The 23229-nt window shown below is 32.4% G+C and overlaps 1 protein-coding gene across 1 annotated transcript; it reads left to right on the forward strand.

The window, feature by feature from the left end:
* Positions 1–1571: 1571 nt before the first annotated feature.
* LOC110999611 (cholecystokinin receptor-like) lies at positions 1572–23229 on the forward strand. The gene is made up of 11 exons (XM_045632050.1): positions 1572–1814; positions 2681–2795; positions 8565–8765; positions 11120–11302; positions 15112–15209; positions 16238–16357; positions 16715–16786; positions 17899–18071; positions 19526–19629; positions 20976–21089; positions 22140–23229. Exons 1-10 carry the CDS (start codon positions 1572–1574, stop codon positions 21008–21010), a joined length of 1344 nt encoding a protein of 447 aa, XP_045488006.1. The 3' UTR covers positions 21011–21089; positions 22140–23229.

The raw sequence follows: 23229 nt of genomic DNA on the forward strand, positions 1-23229 counted from the left end.
CAATATCCTATCTTAAGATTTTAACTTACACAAGTTTTTAAAATAAATAAAAAGCTATTTGATATGTTTTAAATATAAACATGTATATCGACTCGATCGATCGACTGTCATCGTCTAAAAAATACACAATCTCAGATTGAAAATAATCTGAGTTTGTGGATTAATTATTGGGTTCGGGCGTAAGTCTATATTCGTAGTGATTGATTGTTAAATAAAACACGCTGTGTTTAACAGTTTTCGGACGATGCTCGGATAATACGCTGTATTAGTTTTCTGAAATTTTAGCTTTGACATCTCTTTAAATAGAAAACTATTGTTGAGGGCGATGCTTAAGAGGTTTAGGGCATGAGGTTTAACCACTTTAGGAACTAGGAAATACACTTAATTATATAAAGTTTAAATGAGACGTACAAATAGAAAATTACTGCCAAAATCTAAAAAAATACGCTTGAAGTAACAACGTCTAGCACAAGCAAGCTCATTTTTGTAATAATCTCATTACATATGAACGTCAATTAGGGCCCTCTTGTGACAAATATTTTAAACAGGTCAGATTCATACATTTGCAAAATCGTATTAAATTGTGAATTCTCTTAGAATTATAAATAATACTAGCATTGTACCTAGTCCAGCCAAAATCCAGTAATGAAATATTATTAAAATTTATACCTACATATTTAATAAAGTCTCAGGAAAAAATAATAAAATTTTCTATTCGAAAAGGCAACATTTGACCTTTATACAGGCATTAAATTTGTTTGGCCACGCATCGATGGATTTATGTTTTCAAGCGAAATTTCGCTATTGCTTGCGCCAAAGAATTTTTAAGAAACTCAAAGTGGACGTGTCGTTTAGCGTCGTGTCCTCTAAAACTGATTATGATTTGAAGTCTAAAGGGTTGAGGTCTGAGCCAGCCTTTAGCTCTTAAAAAGTCCGAAACGTTGATTTCAAGTCAGGCTTGGGTAGTTCGTGCCTTGTGACCAGGTGCAGAAACCTCCTGGAAAGTCCATGATATATTTTAAAAAAGTGTGTTGCTTAGAGGTTTCTCTGTGACTATTTGATCGGCCACACCCCACTAAACCATCACTACCTGATCCTTTCCGACTTCAGCGGATATTTTAGAATTGTGAGCATACATTTGCTTATTGTGTTTTTCAATTTTTAAAAAAAAAATATCAGTAATATTTACTATATTTCTGTGTTTTTCTCCTGCGTATCGCGACAGAAGGCGTTTTTATGTATCCACTCTTTAATTGTAAATATTGATTTATGGCATGTCCTGTATATCGAGGATAAGCACCGAGCTTCAGGTCTTGTTCTATCATAGGCGAAAAAGTCCTTGCGGGAATATTTATTTCTCACTATAAGATTAAATAAAATAATAAAAGTGTTGAAAAAAATCGGTTTTCATTAGTAACTTATGGCTGACTACTTAGAATACAAATTATTATACATATATTTCAATCGATATATTCTGTGCAAATAACTTCATTGTTTTCCTAGGTTTCACTACATATATATATATATATTCACAATATACTAATATAGTGAACCTTTGTTTCAGATTTGCAATGGATACAAATAAAACCCTTCTATTCAATATCAGCTCCCTCGTGATGCGAGATACTTCGTCGAGTACAATCAGCACAGTGTCAATGAACAAAACTGTATCCAATGCCTACGAATGGCGTTTTGTGTTGCCACCCTATTTCCTGATTTTCCTCTTGTCGATATCCGGAAACTGTCTCGTGATAGCAACACTGGCTAGTAATAGGAGAATGAGGACTGTCACTAATGTATACCTATTAAACCTGGTAAGAAATTTGTTTACTTTTGAAGTGAGTGCTAATTTTTTTTATAGAACAGGGTGCAAACGGGCAGGAGGCTCATCTGATGTTAAGTGATACCGCCGCCCATGGCGCCCATGACGCCCACTCTCGATCCTAGAGGGCTCGCGAGTATATATTACAAATTATAAATTAAAACAAATAAAATACATTATTACAAATTAAATGAATGGGCTTTTCGCTAACAAGCGATCTATTCCAGGAAAAAAAATACTAAGGATAATGTGCAAGAAGTGTATAACCAAATCAACAAAAATAAATATACATTAATTAAAAAAAAATTGCAATTGACGCAGTGCTTCTCTGCGACGATGCAGGCGAGCTACTAGGGAAAGTCAGCAAATCATAATTTAATTTATTCACATTTTTCTCAGTGAAATTATTTAAAATCTGTAGAAAAACCTCCTAAATATGAAAGTAGTACTTTTTATTTCAAGTAAAGTTACGTTTAAATAAAATTCATCATAAATTCAAATACTTAAAAGTAAACAAATCAATTCGGTTTTTATCCAATCAAATGTGTCATTTACTTCGAAAAAACATCTATTCTATCTAATAACTTAATTTTTTTTTAAATTTAAATATCTTCTTGATTTATGGTCTTGATTATACATAATATGTCGATTACCAGCGCCTCCGGTTGCCATTGACTAATAATTAAAGATCTAAGCTATCCTATGTCTTAAGTTAAACCAGACCGCTCACGGTGTGCCAATTTAATTTAAAATCGGTAAGTAGTAAGTTTTGGATTCCATCGCGGACAAACATAGTGACAGGATATATATATATGAAGATATGTCTTTAAAAATACATTTAAGTGTGTTTTATTTTAGGCCATATCAGATTTCTTGCTGGGAGTATTCTGTTTACCTTTTACTCTGGTTGGGCAAATTTACAGAAGATTTTTGTTTGGAGCTACACTATGCAAATTAATACCATTTTTGCAAGGTGAGACATTTTCTATACCTACTTTTAGCCGTTAATCTATAAATGTAATTAATGAATAAATGTATGTAGAAGTTTCATACGAACTTAGTTTTGTACACTTACTTATTTTTATACACTTTACGAATTATATCGATTATTTATGTTTTAATAATCATCGTGTGGCTTGCATTTGCGTGGCCAAACGCCAGTATCCTCTTGAAAGTTCTATGCTGTAACTGGAAAAATCTGAAAAGCAACTGGTTCCATAAAGTAGGTTGATAACGGTAGAAAGAGCGGTAAAAAACGCCCTGTCATGCATCGTCGTCCGAAAAATTTAAGGATTATTTAAAAAACTGATTAATTTGTAAATTAATTGAACACTGTTCAATGGTTGTTCGTGGCTTCTAATGTATATTATATATACATATAAAAACCATCGCAAAGATTTACCGTTACGTATTTTTATATTGTGTACATCATAACCTAGCCACTAGTAATAAAAATGCTGAAAGTGATCGTAAAACCGATAAAATTCTCAATAACATTCAATGGTATGCCTGGAATTTTCCTTGTACGTAATAGTATTGGAGTAACTGTCCAGATTTTTGTCATATAGTGAGAGTTAAAATGAGTAAAGAAGAAACGGTATAAGCCAAACCCATTTATTTCAGTGAGACTATAAGCAATCCTACTATTGACAAGTTGATAAGTCACAATATATTTTGTAATGGACTTTAGGTAATAATTAGTATAATACACCGATTATTTCGACATATACGACAACGCAGGCTGTGATCTATGACTTCTAAGCCAAATTTTGCTTTTCGAATGCAAATGCGTTATAAAATCCAAATCGCGCGTTAAAAATTTATAAGTGCGCAGAATTTCAATTTCATTTAATTTACTGTATCAAATCCTAGTCTGAACTGCCCTTACAAACAAAACATGATATTAAGTGATACCGCCGCCCATGGACACTCTCGATGCTAGAGGGCTCACGAGTGCGTTGCCGGCCTTTTAAGAATTTGTTACGCTCAAAGCGACATGTCAACAATAGAGGAGGATAATAGGAGAGCGTAATGAATGTTTGAATCTCTCTAGAAATTGATCTATTCACTTTTTGTTAATTTTTTTTCTGAAATGAATTATAAGATATTTTAAGTTTATGATTTCATTATTATTTATTATTTGATTTTTTATTATTATTTTTTCAACATAAAAATAAAAAATACAGTTAATTAGTTTAAGTCTAATTAATCATCTTCGTCAGGGGCCTTCCTTAGTAAGATTTAGGTTTTTATAAAATTCATGATTCTATCAATCCTAAAACCCAATAAATTGTGCCCTTGAATTTTATCTTTCTAATAATTTTCATAAAGTTCGTATATTTTTAATTAGTATGTAGCCATTCTTTGAAATCTAACATTCAACGTATAGGATGGGACACTGTTAGAATATTCGAACCAGCGTATATCAATCATCAGGTGCATACATGATTTTGTTTCTTACTGATGTTTCTATAAGCGCATGGACTCTAGCCACCACATTTTGAGTCTGGCCCTTTTCAAGACTATGGCACATCTATCTTAAATTTGTTGCTTACAAAGAAGTAAGTCTGTTATTAGTATATTGGGACGAAAATATACTATATAACTATTACTTTATTCATGTTTGTACATCCGCGCTGTGTTTACGCAACAAGTCTATTTAAATTGCGAAAAACTCTCGTAGTGTAAATACGACTTTTAAACGTGCATTTATTTTTGAGTACATTATAATATATTGCCTTTGAGTGCGTATTTGCTTTAACATCATCCAGATGAGAGTCTTCAAATATGTTTTTTGTAAATGAGTTTATATATCCTGGTAGCAAACCGCTGCTACTTTGGCCTTCGCAGATATTTCCAATCGCGACTTCTCAGGAAGAATACCAGCTTGTTCTGTACAAAACTCTGCTGCGACCAGTGCTCACTTATGGTTCTGAAACCTGGCCCCTTAGCAAGAAAGACGAGATCTCTCTCCTTATTTTCGAGCGAAAGATTCTCCGAAGAAACTTTGGTCCTGTTTGTATTTCTTGTTTGTTTTGTTTAGTCCTATTTCACCATGCCTTCTGCTGATAGCGGACAGATCTTTGTTTTTAATTTATTTTATTAACCTTATTAATCAAGATGTCATATGGAACATGGTGTAATGGTTGCAGCTCCTTACGAACGTTGTGGAAAAGAAAAAACTTGGCGATTAAAAAGAGTGGCGAAGAGTTTATTGCCAGTTCTTCTTGGCTCTACGCCCTTGATTTGAGAACTAGCAGAACTACTAAATGTAAAATTAGAAGCATTTAATTTATATTTCTTTTTTAACGTTCATAAGTGTACATTATGTTAACTACATGAATAAATAATTTTTGAATTTTTTGAAAGTTAATATCTATTCCAACTAAATTTACAGCGATTAAGATAGCCTGATTGTTAATAGATTGGTTCTATGGCGTGTACTTAATCATGCTCGCATCTTGTCCTATTGTGAACTGTTAATGACGTGCGTTACGTTAATATTACAGAACAAAACAATTTATATATAAGTACTTGCTAACATGCTAATGGACCTATAATTTCCTATACTTAAAGGGTCGCCATTTTGGTTGATTATATATCGGACATAGACCAATGTGATGGTACTTCTTCTGTCTTTCGTACCCAGTTGAACAGCTGAGTTATATATTGAAGTCAAAATAACATATCAAACTTTAAAACTGCTAAACTAGGCTAGGTCTAGCCTCAGATTTCTGAATCTGTTTCATGATTATTTTTAAATCTAATAGGCAAGTAGGCGATTGGCCTCCAGTGCCTGATACACGTCATCGACTTTTTGGGTCTAAGATATGTCGGTTTCCGATGTTATGTCACGATGTTTTCCTTCACCGTTAGAGCAAATGTTAAATGCGCACATAGAAAGAAAGTCCGTTGGTGTACAGCCCGGGATCGAACCTACGACCTCAGGTATGAGAGTCGCACGTTGCCTATAATAAATATTTTACTACATAAATATACGCAATGACTAAAGTTGTATCACTTACGAGAGTTACCACAGTGCGAGTTTCGAGCAAATCATTTTTTATATGTAAGTATTATATGTTTTCTTCGACTTTACTAAGAGTTTTTTACAGTTGTATGTGTATTGATGGACTTTTATTTTTGATAGATTGATTGATTTGTTACCAACCCATGTTTCAATATTAAGACCATTAAGATGTTTTTGTAATGAAAAAAAATAAATGTATACCGAAATTACTACAATATTTTTGTATGTAGGATTGTTATGTGGAAGAATTTGAAGTTATTTTTTTTTACAAAAAGAAGTAAAACACAAATACTTCCTTTCTTTATTAATAGGTAAATAGTTAGTGTAGTGCGAATACTCATAATCTACTTTATTTATTTATTCCTTATTTTAGCGTCGGGACGTGATAACTCCATCCCCCACTTGTACTAACCAGATAATAATAATAAAACCCTTGATTGCTGTAATTACTTATACTAGTACATAAAAATATGAAATACTAAAAAAATAACAGTATTAATAATAATTAATCGGCGAGACGGTTAATTTTTGTTATACAGCTTGTCCTTAGACTAAGACCTCCTTTTAGAACCTCCAATCTTCTCTGTTTGTATCTTTCATCAATCAAAATTAAAATCATTTATTTGTGTTGTAAAGCTTATCTCATGATTTGTTTAATCTGTGTTTTAATTGTGTGTGTGTTGCTTAGCTGCCCTGCGTTATTTAATGTTAATAATGGAGTGTTGTGATAGTTTATTAATTTTTGTACATGAAGATAAATAAATGATTATATAAAAGGAATGATTTGATTACATAACAACACAAAAATTTATATACTATACATATATTTATATATAATTTACGAGAATTTATATAGGTGGCACAATGAAAGTCAACGTTTGACATTTTTGCATATTTCATTGATCATTTTTCACAGGCAAGAGTGATCTGGGCATTCTAAGCTTACAGACGTAGATTTTAGTCCCCGTACTTTCACCGTTGGCACAGCTAGAGTAATTTCATCAAAATCGGGACAACAGCTTTTTCAAGTTTCAAGTCATACTAATTATTCTAAACTAATTATATCTATTTTTGTGTTCGAGTCGTTAGTTGTAGAGTTCGATACACTTATATCGTTCAAATGTCCGAATTATTTTCCCTAATGGAGACGGAGACCCGTTCAGAAGCTTATAAGAAATTTACCAAACTTTCCCACTCCTTGTGATGTAACGTTACACGACTAATGAGAATTATATCAGTTTTCCTTTAGGAAATTGTCCGGAGCGTGACCAGATGTTTTTCATCCTAAATTTCCAATAGAATCAAACCTTCAAAGAGACTTAAGGGCTTTTCTTTGATTAAAAAGTTGTTGAATTCAATCTGTTCTGGCTTTATCCCTATTGTTATTCTTGACTTAACATTTGATATCAATAAAATTTGCTTTTTCATTTTATAAGGTATCTAATGTTGTTGTTTCACCCGTGATATGGAGCTCATATATTTCATCGTTTGTTTTATTAATTTTAAATGCGACGGTTCTCTAATCATCTGTGAAAATGTGGCTAACAAGAAAGGAGAGATTTATCTTTTATTAACAAAACTTTTACACATATAAAGAAAATACTTTTTTAAAGGATTGAAGTTATATATTATTGTAAACATATCATTATTTAAACATAATTTTAAATTTATCCGACGGTTAGTCACCGTGACCACGCACGCTGTAAAGCACGCGAAATGTCGGAAATTTAAAATTATGTTTAAATAATTATAAGTTTACAATAATACATAACTTCAATCCGTTAAAAAAGTGTTTTCTTTAAAAGGAGAGATTTCTTAGAAACAGTTTTAATTAAAACTACTCGTTTACAACATTTTATGGACTTTAATAGATACCGCTAGCAGAAAAATTGCTAATGGTATTTAATATCGTTCATTTCAATTAGATACCAACACCTTTTAATACACCTTTTAATATGCGTTTACTTTTATGAACATTCACCACGCTTTGCATACTTTACTTGATTTGCGATAGGATTGTTAATTAAGTCAGTATTAGTATTTTTTTACTAGTTCATTAATGCCATAACCACTATTAAATTTGGTAACAGTTTAATATTCCCTGTTTAACAGATTCCCTGAGTTTTATTAACGCTAATATGTATATTATATTATTTACATAACTCGACGTTCACATTAAATGGATGACGGCGTTAAATTTGTCGGTAAAACGGTGCCAGGTGGGGTGGCAAGCCTGGTGTATGAAACGCACGCTGTTCAAATGCACTACATTTCTGTGCATATAAGTAATATACAGCACGATCGAAACCGGCTACCTAAAATACGATGATATGAAGTATATAGCCTACATAGAAAATTATTAATCCAGCTTTTGTACGTGGAAAACCCAGTAAATTATTATACTGGAAACAATTAACTGTTGAATTATGTATTGTAACTTAGGCTTAACTGTCAATTAAAAATGTCGATAAAATTATTGTACGCGTACATCAACTACCCAAAGCAGTAATAAGGACGTGCGTTGTTTGGATATTCTGAGCATAAAATTAGCATTATTTTCACGCTTTACCGACATTACCATGAGTATCAAAATACACTAAAAGTCATTAATTGTTTGCACATATTAAATCTTTGAGGAATCAATGCTCTCAAATTGATTGATGATTGTCAAACGTTTTATAGAAATCCATGTAAAGATTTATTTGTTTTCAGCTGTCTCAGTATCAGTTGACGTGTGGACTCTTGTGGCCATATCTCTTGAGAGATATTTTGCCATCTGCAGACCGCTGAAATCCCGAAAGTGGCAGACACAGTGCCACGCGTACAAAATGATCGCAACTGTATGGATTTTGTCACTTGGGTTAAATTCACCGATACTGATAGTATCCACGCTGCAACCAATGAAAGGAAATGGTAAGTTCTAGAAAATGTGTATTACTGAAAGCGTACAAACAGGAGGAATTACATTTTTATGAAACCATCGTTATGGTATCTCATAATGTCACTTTTCAGTTCTTAAATTACACTAGAGCTAAACCTACAAGAGGCCTCCTATAACAGACTAAATCAATGTAAGCATATGTATCATCTTTTGTTTGTTCGTTTGGCCATATTGTATGGGCTGTAAGTAAATAAATCAATCTTTACTTACATTATAAAGAGGAAAGAATTGTATGTAAGCATGTTGTAACGAATTGGCGCAAAAAGTACTGGATCGATTTAAAAAAAAAATTCACCATTTGCTTATTAAAGAACATATAAATAATTGTTTAAAATCATGTCTACACGTGGGAAGCTAGGACAGACCGCTAGTAAGATATAAAATAAAGGACAGCGAACGAGAATAATTTGAATAATGTTTCATGATTTAACCGACCGATTTACCCGAATTATGATTTAATTAAACATTATATGTATTGTTATGGTGAGCGTAGCCCAAGCTGAACTGTATCCGTAGGGGCGATAGCGAGATTACATAAAAAAAAATTAAATGTAATTTATGGCTTTCATATCGATTGTTATCATAAGGTAAAACTATTGATCGTCCTTTGGTCTGATTAAACACAGTTGTGCAACTCAAGAATCTCTCTGATTTCTCTTAAAAATTACACATAATACTTAAAAGTGTTTTAGTGTTTGCTTAGTAGTGTTGCAATTTTTTCTTATTTCTCCATATTATGTAACCTAAAACGCATGAGAGCTTCTACTAATTATTGTACCACTTGGAGGTGGATTCTGAGAACTTGTATAGTGTCAAGTTACAAGTTGACACTCATTATTGAGTGTCAACTTGTAACTTGACACTCAATAATGAGAGAATAATTAATTTTCACTGCTATGCATACAGGTAATGAGCTTCTTGTTCTAATTTTACTTTGAGCTCTTGAAAATATAGACAATGTGATAATGTCTTACGTGCAAAGAAATAAATTGGTGTTGTATTAAAAATGATTAAGCGAACCTACAGTCATAAAATTAGACATAACCGAACTCTGTTATAAATTATTTATTTACCTTGTAATATGGGTCTTAAAGAGCAGGCCATAACCAAAATCACTCATCGTAAATTTGATTTTATCTAAGATTGTTATGATGGAATTAAAAGCAATTAATATGTATGATATGATAATTTCAATGGTATAATCTAATTGAAACACAATACAATATATTTTTTTATACCAAAAACTCACAAAGTCATCTAACTTTTGTCTAATTTCGTTTTTATTCAATAATAGAGTATTTGGAGTCAAAAACCAAATGTCAACAAAAACAATTTCAACCATATACATTTGTCGGAACTCTTTGCAATGACTGGCTTTCCGCACTTGTAGTGAAATTTTCAAAACAGCGATCCTGTTTGCAGGAATATTTCTTAAGTCCTTAAGGCCGAAGACGATTAGGAGATGTCTGACTCTTGTATGTACCTAATAAGAGTACATATAAGAGTAACGCCTAGACCACACGCTTGGCGTTCGCCGCAAACTTCAAACCTCTACAAATGCTTGGCAAACTTTGGTAAGACAAACGTCGTTATCCACACGTTTGCGAGCTTGTCAGTGTGTTCAGAAGACACAAGCATGATGGACGTCGAGGTATTATCTGCCATAACGTTTAGCTTAACTTATTTTTATTATAAAAAGAAGCAAAGTGAAAAGATGAAAAGAAAGCGAAAAGTTCAACAAAGAAGATGGTGGATGATAAAAATTCATAGAAACCGCACTAGGTAGGTATTTTCTCATATTTTATCGCCACCAGCGCGCAAGCGATACTAATAAGGCACAAACATGTGGATGGACCACAAGCGCTTGCCGCAAACTTCCTTTGATTTGTGCCCAAAAAACCGACACTCGATCGGATCGGCGACAAGCGCTCGCAAACCCAGGCAAGCTAAGCCATCCACACGTTTGAATTTGTGAAAGCTTGTCAAGGTTTGACAAGCGTGTGGACTAGGCATAAGACATCTCCTGATGACGGTATTAAGTTAGTGCTAGTTTCCGTTTCTCGTTAAATTGTATGTTTTAGAAGGTTTCATGACAATAGTCAGGGGTTTAGATAGAAAAGATCCTAGTAAGATCTTTATCAAAATCGTTAAACTTAGTTAAATGAGTATGTTAAGGATATCTATTGAAATAACTTGATCTGTACGGTTTGGTATTTTTTATGATTTTAATCGTAAATATGGTGATAGTACTGGTAGATTGATGGTTATCACTGTAACTGATATTATAAAAATAAAAAAAATTCGTTTCGTAAAATTTGTTTTGTAGCATACAAATGTCGTGAAGTCTGGGCAAGTTTGGAACTAGAGAGAGCATTCAACCTGGGATTGGATGCGGCACTGCTCCTTATCCCATTCTTCGTAATGTCAGTTGCCTATTCCCTCATCGTTACCAAGTTATGGCGAGGGCTGCAGCACGAGATACAGCATAACTACAATTGGCAAAAATATTGTAAGTAATTTTAAATTAAATTACACTCATGTCTGAACCTTCGCAACAAATGTAACTGTCCTCTCCTGGAACCCACGAAAACAACCAAATACCTGGGATTAATTATAGATTCAAGACTTTGTTGGAGTCCTCAAATAAACTATCTAATATGTTCTCGAGTTCGCAAACTTATAAATGTTTTCAAACGCCTTAGAAAACCTTCTGACACACATACAGCCAAGATAGTGTATACTGCATTATGCCAGTCGATATTATCTTACTGCATATCGGTATGGGGTGGAGCGGCATTGTCTTCGATGCTGAAAATTGAGCGCACCCAACGTGCCATTCTTAAGATATGCTTTAGAAAACCGTTCCGCTACTCAACTTCAAAATTGTATAGTGAAACAAAACTCTTAACTGTGAGACAACTATACTTAATAGCAATATGCAGACTTTTTTAGAAACAAACACCCACAACACCAAATCAAACCAAACGCAAACCTATATATAAGCAACCTAAAAATCGCACTTTTTTCGCTCAATGCTTTTTCTCCTTCCGAGGCCCATTCACCACTTCATTAAAAATAAAATTATCACTAACATTACAAAAATCGCATTACATACTTTTACTAAAAAACTCAAACAATATCTTGTTAAGCTGTCCTATACTGATACAGAAAACATTCTTATTGTACAAAAATAGTATAGATATAAATTTGTTAAGTAAAATTAATTAATTAATTAACGTTTAGATGTAAAAGGAAGAGACTGGCTGCCCACAACACAGGGAATCCTAGTGTGGGGGCCAGTGCACTCTACTTTATAGAAACATTAATGTATTTTGTGTCTAATAAAGTTCTTTCTTTCTTTCTTTTCTTTAATTTACTAATACTAACAAATTCCTTCGGCTGCAATAATTTTAGGAAATTTTGCTAGTTGCCAGTAGAATGTGCTTTAGTTTACCTTAGTTTTTCATCAATTTATCATCTTATTTAAAAAAGTACGGTTCTATCTCTTTTTATATCATTGTAAATACTATTTGACGAAAAGAGATTGAGTAAAGGGTAGAAAAGTACGAGAATGTACTAAAACTCATTTTCGAAGTTTTTTAAATTCCTGTAATTATTGTGAAGCTAAGCATACCTATGTGTATGTCTTTGCTATTTAACTAATTTCTATTGTTCATAGATTGAGCTTTCTGATGTCATCTATGGCATTACCTATAACTGTCCTATAGGTTTTTAGTTGCTCAAAACTTGCTTATAAATCTGCAGGGATGTTCAGTTTCATGTCAAAATTATAACACACACATTGACGTAGCTTATATTTATGTACTTGTCATTGTTATTACTGATATATAATTAAGATAAGAAGCCTCGCCAAAAATATAGCTGGTGCGGCTTGTGATAGGGCTGAAAAAGTTAAAGCCCGCAAATACAGGGGTCTAGGCTCCTAATATGATTTTGTCACATTCGATGTCGAGACCGTGGTTGGATCGTTGTTGGTCCGTGGGGTTCTAGTGCTATAAGGCTTCTTAGGGATATCAAAAAGGTTAGTCAACAGTACAGGAGACCGAAGAGCTGGCAGCTACCTCGCACAAACAATTAGTCTAGCTATTCAAAGGGGGAACGCTGCTAGTATCTTCGGAACCTTGCCTCTTTAGGCATATATTTTTAAAGTTAGTTATTAGGTATATTAGAATTAACTACAATTATATTTTTTTGTATTGTTGTGTATATTAAGATTATGTTTGGTGAAATATTAAAATTAATATTAATAAAAAATTAATATTAAAATGTGTGTGTGTGTATTATGTATACATATAAATATAATAATATTCTACAAATATTTAAATTTATTTCATATTTTCATTGGTAAATTAATATTTTTGCAGAGATCTTTTATTTTTATTCATTATTTTCATTGTTGGATACATCAGTAATTACTGTGGTTGATTGTATAAACGAGACAATAGGCTTATCGTATGAGAAATAAGATACATATATTTTCGAATTAAAATTAGACAGATATCTAGAAAAAACTGCATGGATCCATATGGATCTGGATGGAACTGGATGGTTCCATATCTTGTAGTTGGCACATTACGGTTATTATTCATTTGTTGTTATAAAATTTGGCTATGAGAGGAAGAGAGAAAAGAAATGTTCGCGCGCACTGCTGTCTCTTGCTTATATCCCCCACTCAACTTCTGTTCGCCTTGCCTGATCACACTTTTCGTAACGCTTACGTCACGCCTCTTTGATTAAATTTTTACAATATTTAATGCTTTAATTTCTCGGTACTAGGCTATCGAATATAGAAATGTCAAGATAGATGAAATATTGAAGTAAAACTTCTTTAGGCACGACTAGGCAGTAACTTACATTTTTTTCTGATGGAAGTAACGCTGTCTGTGGAGTTTCCGCTATTTAAAAATAATAACGATAGCGCGTTTTATAAATATGTCAGCGCCATTTAGTGGTGCATTATTTGAACTCATTTAAGTGTTTCAAGTAAGAAAATCCATACTAGTAACGTGTACATATTAAAATTCCACTAAAGGTTCCCATCCTAGATTGCTTTTCTTTTGTTACATATACGGCCTGATTTTTTGCTTAGTTTCGTATTTTACCATTTTGGAAGACGTAAATTAACACCAAATTAATTATCCTAAAAATCTGGTATATATTGTGTTATTTGTGTTTCTTTCTAGCAACGAAGTGTGAATAAATAAATAAATAAAATAAATATATAAAAATAAACAAAGTTGTATAAGAGTATGTGTAGCAAAGTGAATAAAAGTGAATTTAAAATTTTCAAAAAAAAAATTAAATTGCGAAGGTTTTGAAAATCTGTAGATATACTTATTGATTTATTACTTTGAAAATAAGTAAATAAGTAATAAATTTTCTGACTAACTAAGACTAATATTCAATAACAATGTTATATTGAAATGTCCCGATGTAACCTTCGTATTTGAATTATCTTTGTGAAGAACATGAATAATAAATATAATTAAATTATAATATGATATTTATTATTTAAGTTGATATTAATTCATTTCAGTGATATAATATGCCGTTAACGCTAAAGAAGTTTTACCTCAATCGCGCGTAAAGGTTACACGCACACACTTTTTTTTTTGTTTCATAGTCGTTGTAACGTTATTGTAGTTTAATTATTGAAAAACATTCATGTTATATTTTATTTAATCTATTAAATAAATAAAGTATTCAGGTTCTATCGTAACTTTATGTAGCAAGCAAATAAACATACGATAAGCTAAGACTTCTCTTTAATTGTTACCCTCAGGATGTTTGCACTTTGACTGCACAAAAGAGCTCATGCAAGTTCATGCGTATTTATTAACATCACTTAATTTGTATGGTAATTTGAAATCGTAGTGTATTTAACGCTTTATATTTTAAAGTAACGTTATACTAAAAACATTGGAATTTGTTCGTTTTATAGATAATATTTCAACGTTGTGTATATATTTACATTACTTTCTTTCTTTTATATACAATAAATGTATAAAAGAAAATATAACATTTTTTTATCGTTACTTTAACAATATTATCAAATAATACTTTTATATAATTCAAAATACATTTCAGGTCTTGTAATGTTTGTTTTTTTTTCTGGATTGTAGAGGTTTGGAATTTTTTGCATACAGTATTTAACAGTGTAAATTAGTCATTGGTGTTGACGTAATCACCAATGACTAAATAACCTAACGATTATAGTCTTTAAGCGTCGGCGACGGCTGTTGATCTCTGTCGAGGCTGAATATATATTGGATTTAATATTAATATATTTTGTTTTAGTGCATAGAGACGATCACCTACCAACATCTACGCCAATTTTGAACGGCAATGCAACAGCACTGTGTTGCAAAAATGGCTGTAACGTCAAGAAAATTAAGGTAAAACAAACCGTTTCAGGTTAAACCGCCATTACCATCTAGGAATAAAGCTTTTTATAAATTTGACGATTAATAATCGTAAATTTATATAGTATATATATATATACTATATATATATATATATATATATATATATATATATATATATACTATATAAATATAAAATATTCTAATCCTAGGTAGTGATTTGTTAGTGAGAGTTTTTTGCTAGTTCTTGCCTGCTCTTTGCCATTGACTTGGGAACTGGTAGTTAATGTAAATTTAGAATTCACATCTTTTTTGTTGACGTTTATAAGTGTACATGGTAACATATATGAATAAAGTTAATTTAGTTTGAGTTTGAGTTTGATATGCTGCAAACATTAAAATTACCATCCCGGAAATTAAGGTAGCTAAATCTGTTAAATAACTGAAGGACGCACTTCAGTTAATAGGGAAATTTTAATTGTATGGACATTTTGAATTACCCAAAAACCGACACATTTCTCAATTTTTTTTATTGTATGTATATGTAGTAGAAAACGCTATAATTGTGTTATTCGTAGTTATTTATATCTTGTATAAAAGAATTTTGTTTAAAAAATTCTAGTGAACAAACAGCTTTTTAAATACAACAGTGTTGCGAACAAAATTAACAACAAACCATAATATAGCTACGACGGAATTATCTGATATCGGGAAATTCTGAACAATGAGTGTTATTTCGTCTGAAAGAAAATTAATTATACATTTGTGAATAAATTAATGTTGTCGTAAGGAAAATATTGGTTCTAGTTCACTGTTACTCCCAGAGCTATAGTATTTTCTAGTAAAAGTAATTAAACAAAGAGGCCATTATCCTATTGCTTAAGTTTAGTTAAGTAAATATTCAACATTCAAATGATATGATATGAAAGTTGTATCGAATCATAATAGAAATACCCATATTTACTTTGAGACCGTAAAGTTGTCTAGACTCTGTAGACGTGATTAACACATTACGAATAACTTATTGTAATTAATATCATTTAATACAATACGGTTTTTAGGAGAATGAAGAACGTCTTGATGCCGAGAAAAAAGCAGTGTGCTGTCTGCAAACTGACCTCGAGTTTAGACACGTCGTGCGATCGACACACATAGACAAGAGCATAGAAGCAAAACGAAAAGTGAGTTCTGAACATGGTCCAAGTGCTGTTAAACTTCTAATAGCATAGACAACCCGATGTGTAATGTTATTATATATGATTTTAACGTAGGTACCAGTTTTGGTTAAAATTATTATTAAATTATTTATTGCAAGTAAATGATGTATGGTGACCAAAAGTGGTCTTATTACGTTTTACAAACAATGTAAACGTTTTAAAAAAAAATTTAAATTTGTTTCTGACATAATTAACGTACATATTCAAGACTTCGACTGTGGATTAAAATAAATAAATAATAAATAAAAAGTTTCTTTATTCTATACTAGCCTGTACCTTAAACCCTTTTTGGATTGCCCTTACTGTTTTCTTTTGTCACAGGTTATACGAATGCTGTTTGTAATAATTCTTGAATTTTTCGTCTGTTGGGCCCCGCTCCACGTCATTAATACCGTAAGTACTTTAATCTGACATAGATTTTGAATGTTTCGTTGGCTGTAATAGTACGTTTGATATGTTATTTTATAATTAAAGAGTAAACATTATGACGTATTTCATTAATTCTTTGATCTTCTATGGAAAGCTCCAAAACAAAATGCGTAATAATAGTATTAGTAAAAACTTTCAGAGCTACTGAAGAAAACCATAGAGGTTTTTGAAGTAGCGATTGACCGTACAAAAACAAACCGCACTTCAGATGGCTGGTCTGCGGAACGTCACAGACCTCCACATGTTCTGAGAGCGGGCTCGGGGACCTCCCAGAATTAACGGCCGTAGAAATCCGACGGACTTTAATCAGATCTTGCAACACTTTTTACGCAATTCCTTATTTACTGTGCGATCATATCTTTATAGAATAGCCGTTATCAATCTGATATAACAAATACACGATAAAAGGAATAAGTTATGGTGAGAGAGAAGTGGAAGACAGTGAGATACTATCTCCAAACTTTTCACTGCGATAACTCTTGAAAACGTCTTGATAAAAATGCTACAGTGGGACGATGATAAGGGAATCAACTTCAGATTTGTTGATGACATAGTTTTATTCATTCTTATTAACCCTGGGGATATATGGCTACGGCGAGCTACATCGGGAGTCAAGAAGGACCTTAAGATGAACTCTTCCAAGACCGAGGTATACATCTAAATAACCAGACAACAACGACTACTGGTACATATCGTAGCCCACTTTACACGGTAGTATTGACCTTGAGCAAAACATTTCTCTAGGATGTGAAAGTCAAGCTGAAGTAGCGAGACGTATTTCACAGGAGTTGGCAGATTTCGGACCGAAGATTTAAACGGAGCCTGTCGATAATGACACTTTATGTTAAGTCACCTCACCTAGGACCGTACGGGACGATTCGGCAATCTTGGTCTGAATATGATTTGTGACCAAGGAGATCACATTTAACGCGTAGTCGAACGAGACTCGATTGTCTGTTGGTAGGGCCAAATTCAAAGTGAACCGGGATTTGATGACTAAAGGGTAGACTGGAAACCCTTTAGTCATCAAATCGACACAAATTAAGTATTCAAGTGTTATATGCCTTTGTCCGCAGATTTATCTCTTCTATCCTGAAGAATTGTATCAATATATTGGGTCGAAAGGCATTATTCTTCTGCAACTGCTGGCCTACTGCTCATCTTTCTGCAACCCCATCACTTACTGCTTTATGAATCGAAAGTTCAGGCAGGCTTTTATCAGTCTTTTTAAGACTTGTAAGATATTCAGGTAATGTAGTATGTAGATGAATGTGTGATATTGCATATTTTAGATGTATTTTTTACGAGTGCGATTTCAATGATGTTAATTTGATTATGGTGTAACCGTAAGCCTAGAGGCATTCTTGATATTAACTATTACAACAAAATATTTAGTATTGTCTTTTATTAACATAACATTTACACATTTAAAGAAAAACACTTTTTTAACGGATTGAAGTTATGTATTATTGTAAACTTATAATTAATTTTAAATTTATCCGACGTTTCGCGTGCTTTACAGCGTGCATGGTCACGGTGACAGAAGACAAAAGGTGTTAAATGTCAAAAAAAGTATCACAGCTGTAGAAAATGTTATCTGTATTTATTTCCCCGGAGTTTGTATCGACTAAAAGATAAAGTAGGGTTTCTGCAGAAATTGCTCACGGTGTCCTTTGCTCGGTGTTTTTCTTTGAACAACATATTTTTAATTGAAACTGAATGAAATACAAAGAAACTCTTCAGTATAGTAATGAAAGAGTCCTTCAAGAAAAGAGTGTACTAATCCTTAAAAGCCCGACTACGCACTAGCAGTGTCTGTCCATAGCGTCAGTATAACTTAACATCAGGGCATCATAACCCTGTTCTAGAAAAATATAATATTATATATTGATAATAATTCGATGTTAAAAAAAGAAAGATCTCTTTATGATACACCTTCTCATTAAATTAAGTTTTAATATTAAGCGCACAATAGTTCTAAACATTTTCCTTTCAAAAAAACTGTTTTGAATTTCGGTAAAGAATAAGAGAGTTTAATTTTCGTAGTTTTAAATACGGTAATACCTTACATACGTCATATAACTTAAGCATTATCTAAGTAATTCAATAGTCAGCACTTGGTACTTAATTAACCACGACATTCCTAGTCTTCATTAGTAAGTTGCCCGAAACTTTAAGGTGCGATTCTGATACTTACTTTTCAAAAACATACAGCGGATTCCGCTCTCTAATCACTCATGAAAGTTATTTGCGTCACCAAAGAAGTCCCGCGGTGTAAAAATTAACTAATTTTCCAGTAATGCCAACATGGAGTTTTTCCCCCTTATTTAGGAGGAAACGATAGAGGTGTTGTTTAGGGCGTACTTTGTTTAAGTTTTCTTTTTGTTTCATAAAATAAACGAACTATTTGAAAATATTACTCAATTATATGCCTCGAAACCAAATATAAACTACAAGCGTGGCTATTAACTTATTATATAACTCTAATTTTTATCGAATAAAATAGTTAAATAGTATTTTGTTTACAAGTGTGTGAGTGTAAAATTTTAGACAATTTATTTTAATAAAATTACCTCTTATTTTTAAAAAGTGTTACCCACAATCGGCGGTTTTAAAACAGAAGTGGTATAAATGATCAAATAGAGACGTTAAACTGAGTCCGCCGCCTGCCCAAGGACTTAAAAAATACTCTCCTTTTCCCAGGTGGTGCTTCCCTGACAAAACGGCGGAGAAACAAGCGACTCCTCCACCTTCAAGCCAAGACGTTACTGCTTGTATTATAAGAGGCAGTCACACGGGTCGCACAGGTTTGTAACAAATATACAATGCATTATTGGTTAGTAGAAATTGTAGGAATAGTATCCTTAGTACAATAGATGAGTGTTCTCAGTCGCAACTGCCAGAAAGCCGTCGTACAAATTGTTGGGCAGTTTTTGCTTACGCTTGTCGGCTCTGGGAGAAACGCGATAATTTTTAATTACCATCTTTATATATATATGTATGGATCTGTGGTATGTAATTTGAATAAATTATTATTACATATTATGATACTATCATTATGATGATTAATTAACTTATAGATGACTTTACTAATTGTTAAGAAAGAGGCTCAGTTTATGTAAAATAATTCTGCTTACCATGACTGTTAAAAGAGATTTTTCTTTATTAATAATTTTAAAAAGTTGCATGCCTTTCTATAGCAGCAAATAAATATCTATAAATTATATTTGTATGTAAATCGTATTAAAGCAGATACACAAAGTTAATAGTTTTAATAATTTAAGACAAAATGTTTCTTATTCTTTCATCAATAGCAGTAGGTAAACTTGTACAACGCTAAAAATTGTACTTATTTGTGTAAGCCATTAAACATATGTAAATTACAATAATATACATATTTTATTTCTTTAGGGAACTGTAAGCTAACCTGTTCGAAGTAAACAAGATTAAATAGAAATTAGGTCACCCAGGAGGCTTACTGTTTAACTAACCACTATTATTCTGTACTAGCTATATTTATCAGTGTCTCGTTTAACTGGAATATAGGGCAATTTAACAAGATTTACGGTAACTTTTAAACGAGCCGCAATAGATTTCCTATTAAAAGACGTCCCTTACTTCGAATAGCAATACCGACATGGATCGTTTTTTCCGAATTCAATAACGAGTTTTTGTTCTGCGTGATCAGACTCACATCACTCACATCAGCGCTAGGACATCTACAATCACATCGAATTTGCATACAAAAAGTCGGGATCGGTTTCGCTGTCTTAAATACAAGATAAGTAAGGAACATGCCAACATGAAAATTAGGCGAGGTATGTTTTGTGTAGAAGCAGCAGTATTTAGGGTCTGTTTCACAATGTATGGATAAAGTACCAAATAGCTATACAACACATAAATTATTTGGAAGATAAAAGTTCCGAATAAGAAACTTTGCATTTCATGACTCGCACAATGAACGCAACAAACACTATTTTATCCTACCAATAAGTAATAAATAGCTTATTTGGAACGTATCCGGACATTGTGAAACAGACCCTTTAAGTGTAGTATTGGTTTTGCTCGTAATATAAAGAGCATGGTTATGTGTTACATATTATTTATCTATTGCTTTCTTAACATTATTAAAAGACAACATTCTTCTTTCTAGACCTGGATGGACAAGAAGGTGAGGATTGTGTTTAGCAGCGGCTCACAAGGCACCACAGTAGGAAACGCACACCCCGCATTGCCCGCCGTTTCCGTCACACGGCCCGTTACTCAGGTACGTTATTATATCACTATCAAGTTAACTTCCGTATTTCAGAATTTAATTTGAGACAAAAAGACATGTTATTATTTTAAAAAAATCGTTAAAACTGTGTGATATCGACTGAAGAGAAAGATATTATTATCATTGAACATAGACCGATCACTATGGTCAAGTAAAATACTATATCGCCAAATCCGTGATGGAACTATATCGCCAAATAAGGATAAAGATTTCGATGAAGAAAAGTTTGTCCCTTTTCTGAAGGGGAGATAAGTTCGCAGTTACAAAGTGGCTAGTTCGCCATGTAAAACTTGATGAAAGTTTAGGTAAAGATTTGTCTCGTCTTTTGGGTCACATTCATTTAATGATATAATATAAGTAATTAATTAAATATATTTTGATATTTACAGTTTGATATACAATACATTTTGACACTATTTTTAAGTGTGCGTCTATCGCCTCTGTGCTTCGTTTCTATTTTTTCAATGCTTGAGAAATATTGAATATTATTTATCCTCAAAGTATAATATTATTACTACAATTATACAATATTTACAATTTTCCTAACCTACAAAGTAATAATTCAAATTATTTAAAAAGAAATTCAAACAAAAAAGTTTGGTTCCTGTGGTACCTTTAACGCTGACAGCATTTTCTCGCTCCATTTTATCTTTATGTCAGTCTACTCTTATAAATGAATAATGTAATAATTTAACCCTCAGCATTCCAATTTAACAATTTACTTGTGAAGATAATTACTTAGTTTATTTTCGATAATTTTTACGGTTGACTCCAACGATCTTAATTTTCAATAAAACCTTATCAATTGTGTACATAAGGGTCCCCAGAGGATGTTGGCTTTGCTTCTCTGTCCTTAAATAACAATTCCATTGTTTGTTAAGTCCTATGACAAAGAATGATTAAACATTAAATTTTGATTGAGGACGTCTCTCGGGTACATATTTCTACGACTGTTTGTTTCCCTTATAACATTTGCAATTTATGTGTCTAAGAGTCCTAGGGCCACTAGGACATGTGAAACTCAAATGCATCTATTTACAGGTTATAGAAACCGGAACCGAGGAGAGTCAATTCCTTTATCGGATAACCTGGCCAAGAACAGGTCAGTCAAAGGCGACGGGGTCCACTCAACCAGTATATGAATAAATGGCTTGATTGTTCTGTGGTGTATAGCTGGACCAAATTGTTATCAGTTAATTGTGATATTGTGAAGTTTTTAATTTGATTCGGTATTTTATACCATTAAGTTCTCTAACGAGCTTCTAACACAGCATTGTCAATCTGATGGTAAGGTTGTACCCGCTGTTTTGTATTCGCACTGAAAATAACTGTTTGTATATATTAAATATAGCGATAAACGTAAAATTTCCTCATAAGGATGTTAAAAACGCTACAGCGATTTTATGTGTTTAAAGATGGGACCTAAAAAATAGATTTTTTTATTATTTCGGTTTTTAGTCTTACAACGTATTTTAATTGCGATTTCGACACGGAAATTAATATTAAATTTGATTTTTTGGATCACAAACATTCAAGTATGTGAAACCACCAAGGTTGATGGTATTGGTAGAAGCCTGCTGGAGTAATAAGCTTCTTAAAACAACCTCGCGCAATCGAGGATTTGATCCCGTACATTTCTCGCCTTGTATTCGAAAAATCCACACAATAATATTTATTGTTTATATAGCACATACATTCTTAAGCAGAATAAAACTTTTAGCTTCGTACAAAACAGTGTTAAAATAAAATTAACTAAAGACATACAAACCCAATGTGTAGTGAGCCTCTTTGTGTCACAAGTCCTTTGCGTGGTGCGCAAAATTGGCCAATTATTCCGGTCATTGAACCGATATAAAAATTATGTGGTACGCCTGCTGATTATTTTGGGCGGCTTTTGAATTTTTCACCGTGATAATTGCCGCAAGTTACAACGATATATTAGGATGGAGTCTCAATTTCAATAAACAATACCTAATATTTAAAATAGATACTATTAATGTATATATGTATAGTTATTATATATTATTTATATTTACGACTGATATGTATACTGCTATAGCCGTGGCTAACTTTTTTTGAAACAGTGTATCTACTTTTAGGAATTTTATTAGTTTTATATTATTAATTATAT

The sequence above is a fragment of the Pieris rapae genome, chromosome 18 (assembly GCF_905147795.1).
Source record: "Pieris rapae chromosome 18, ilPieRapa1.1, whole genome shotgun sequence".
NCBI lineage: Eukaryota > Metazoa > Arthropoda > Insecta > Lepidoptera > Pieridae > Pieris > Pieris rapae.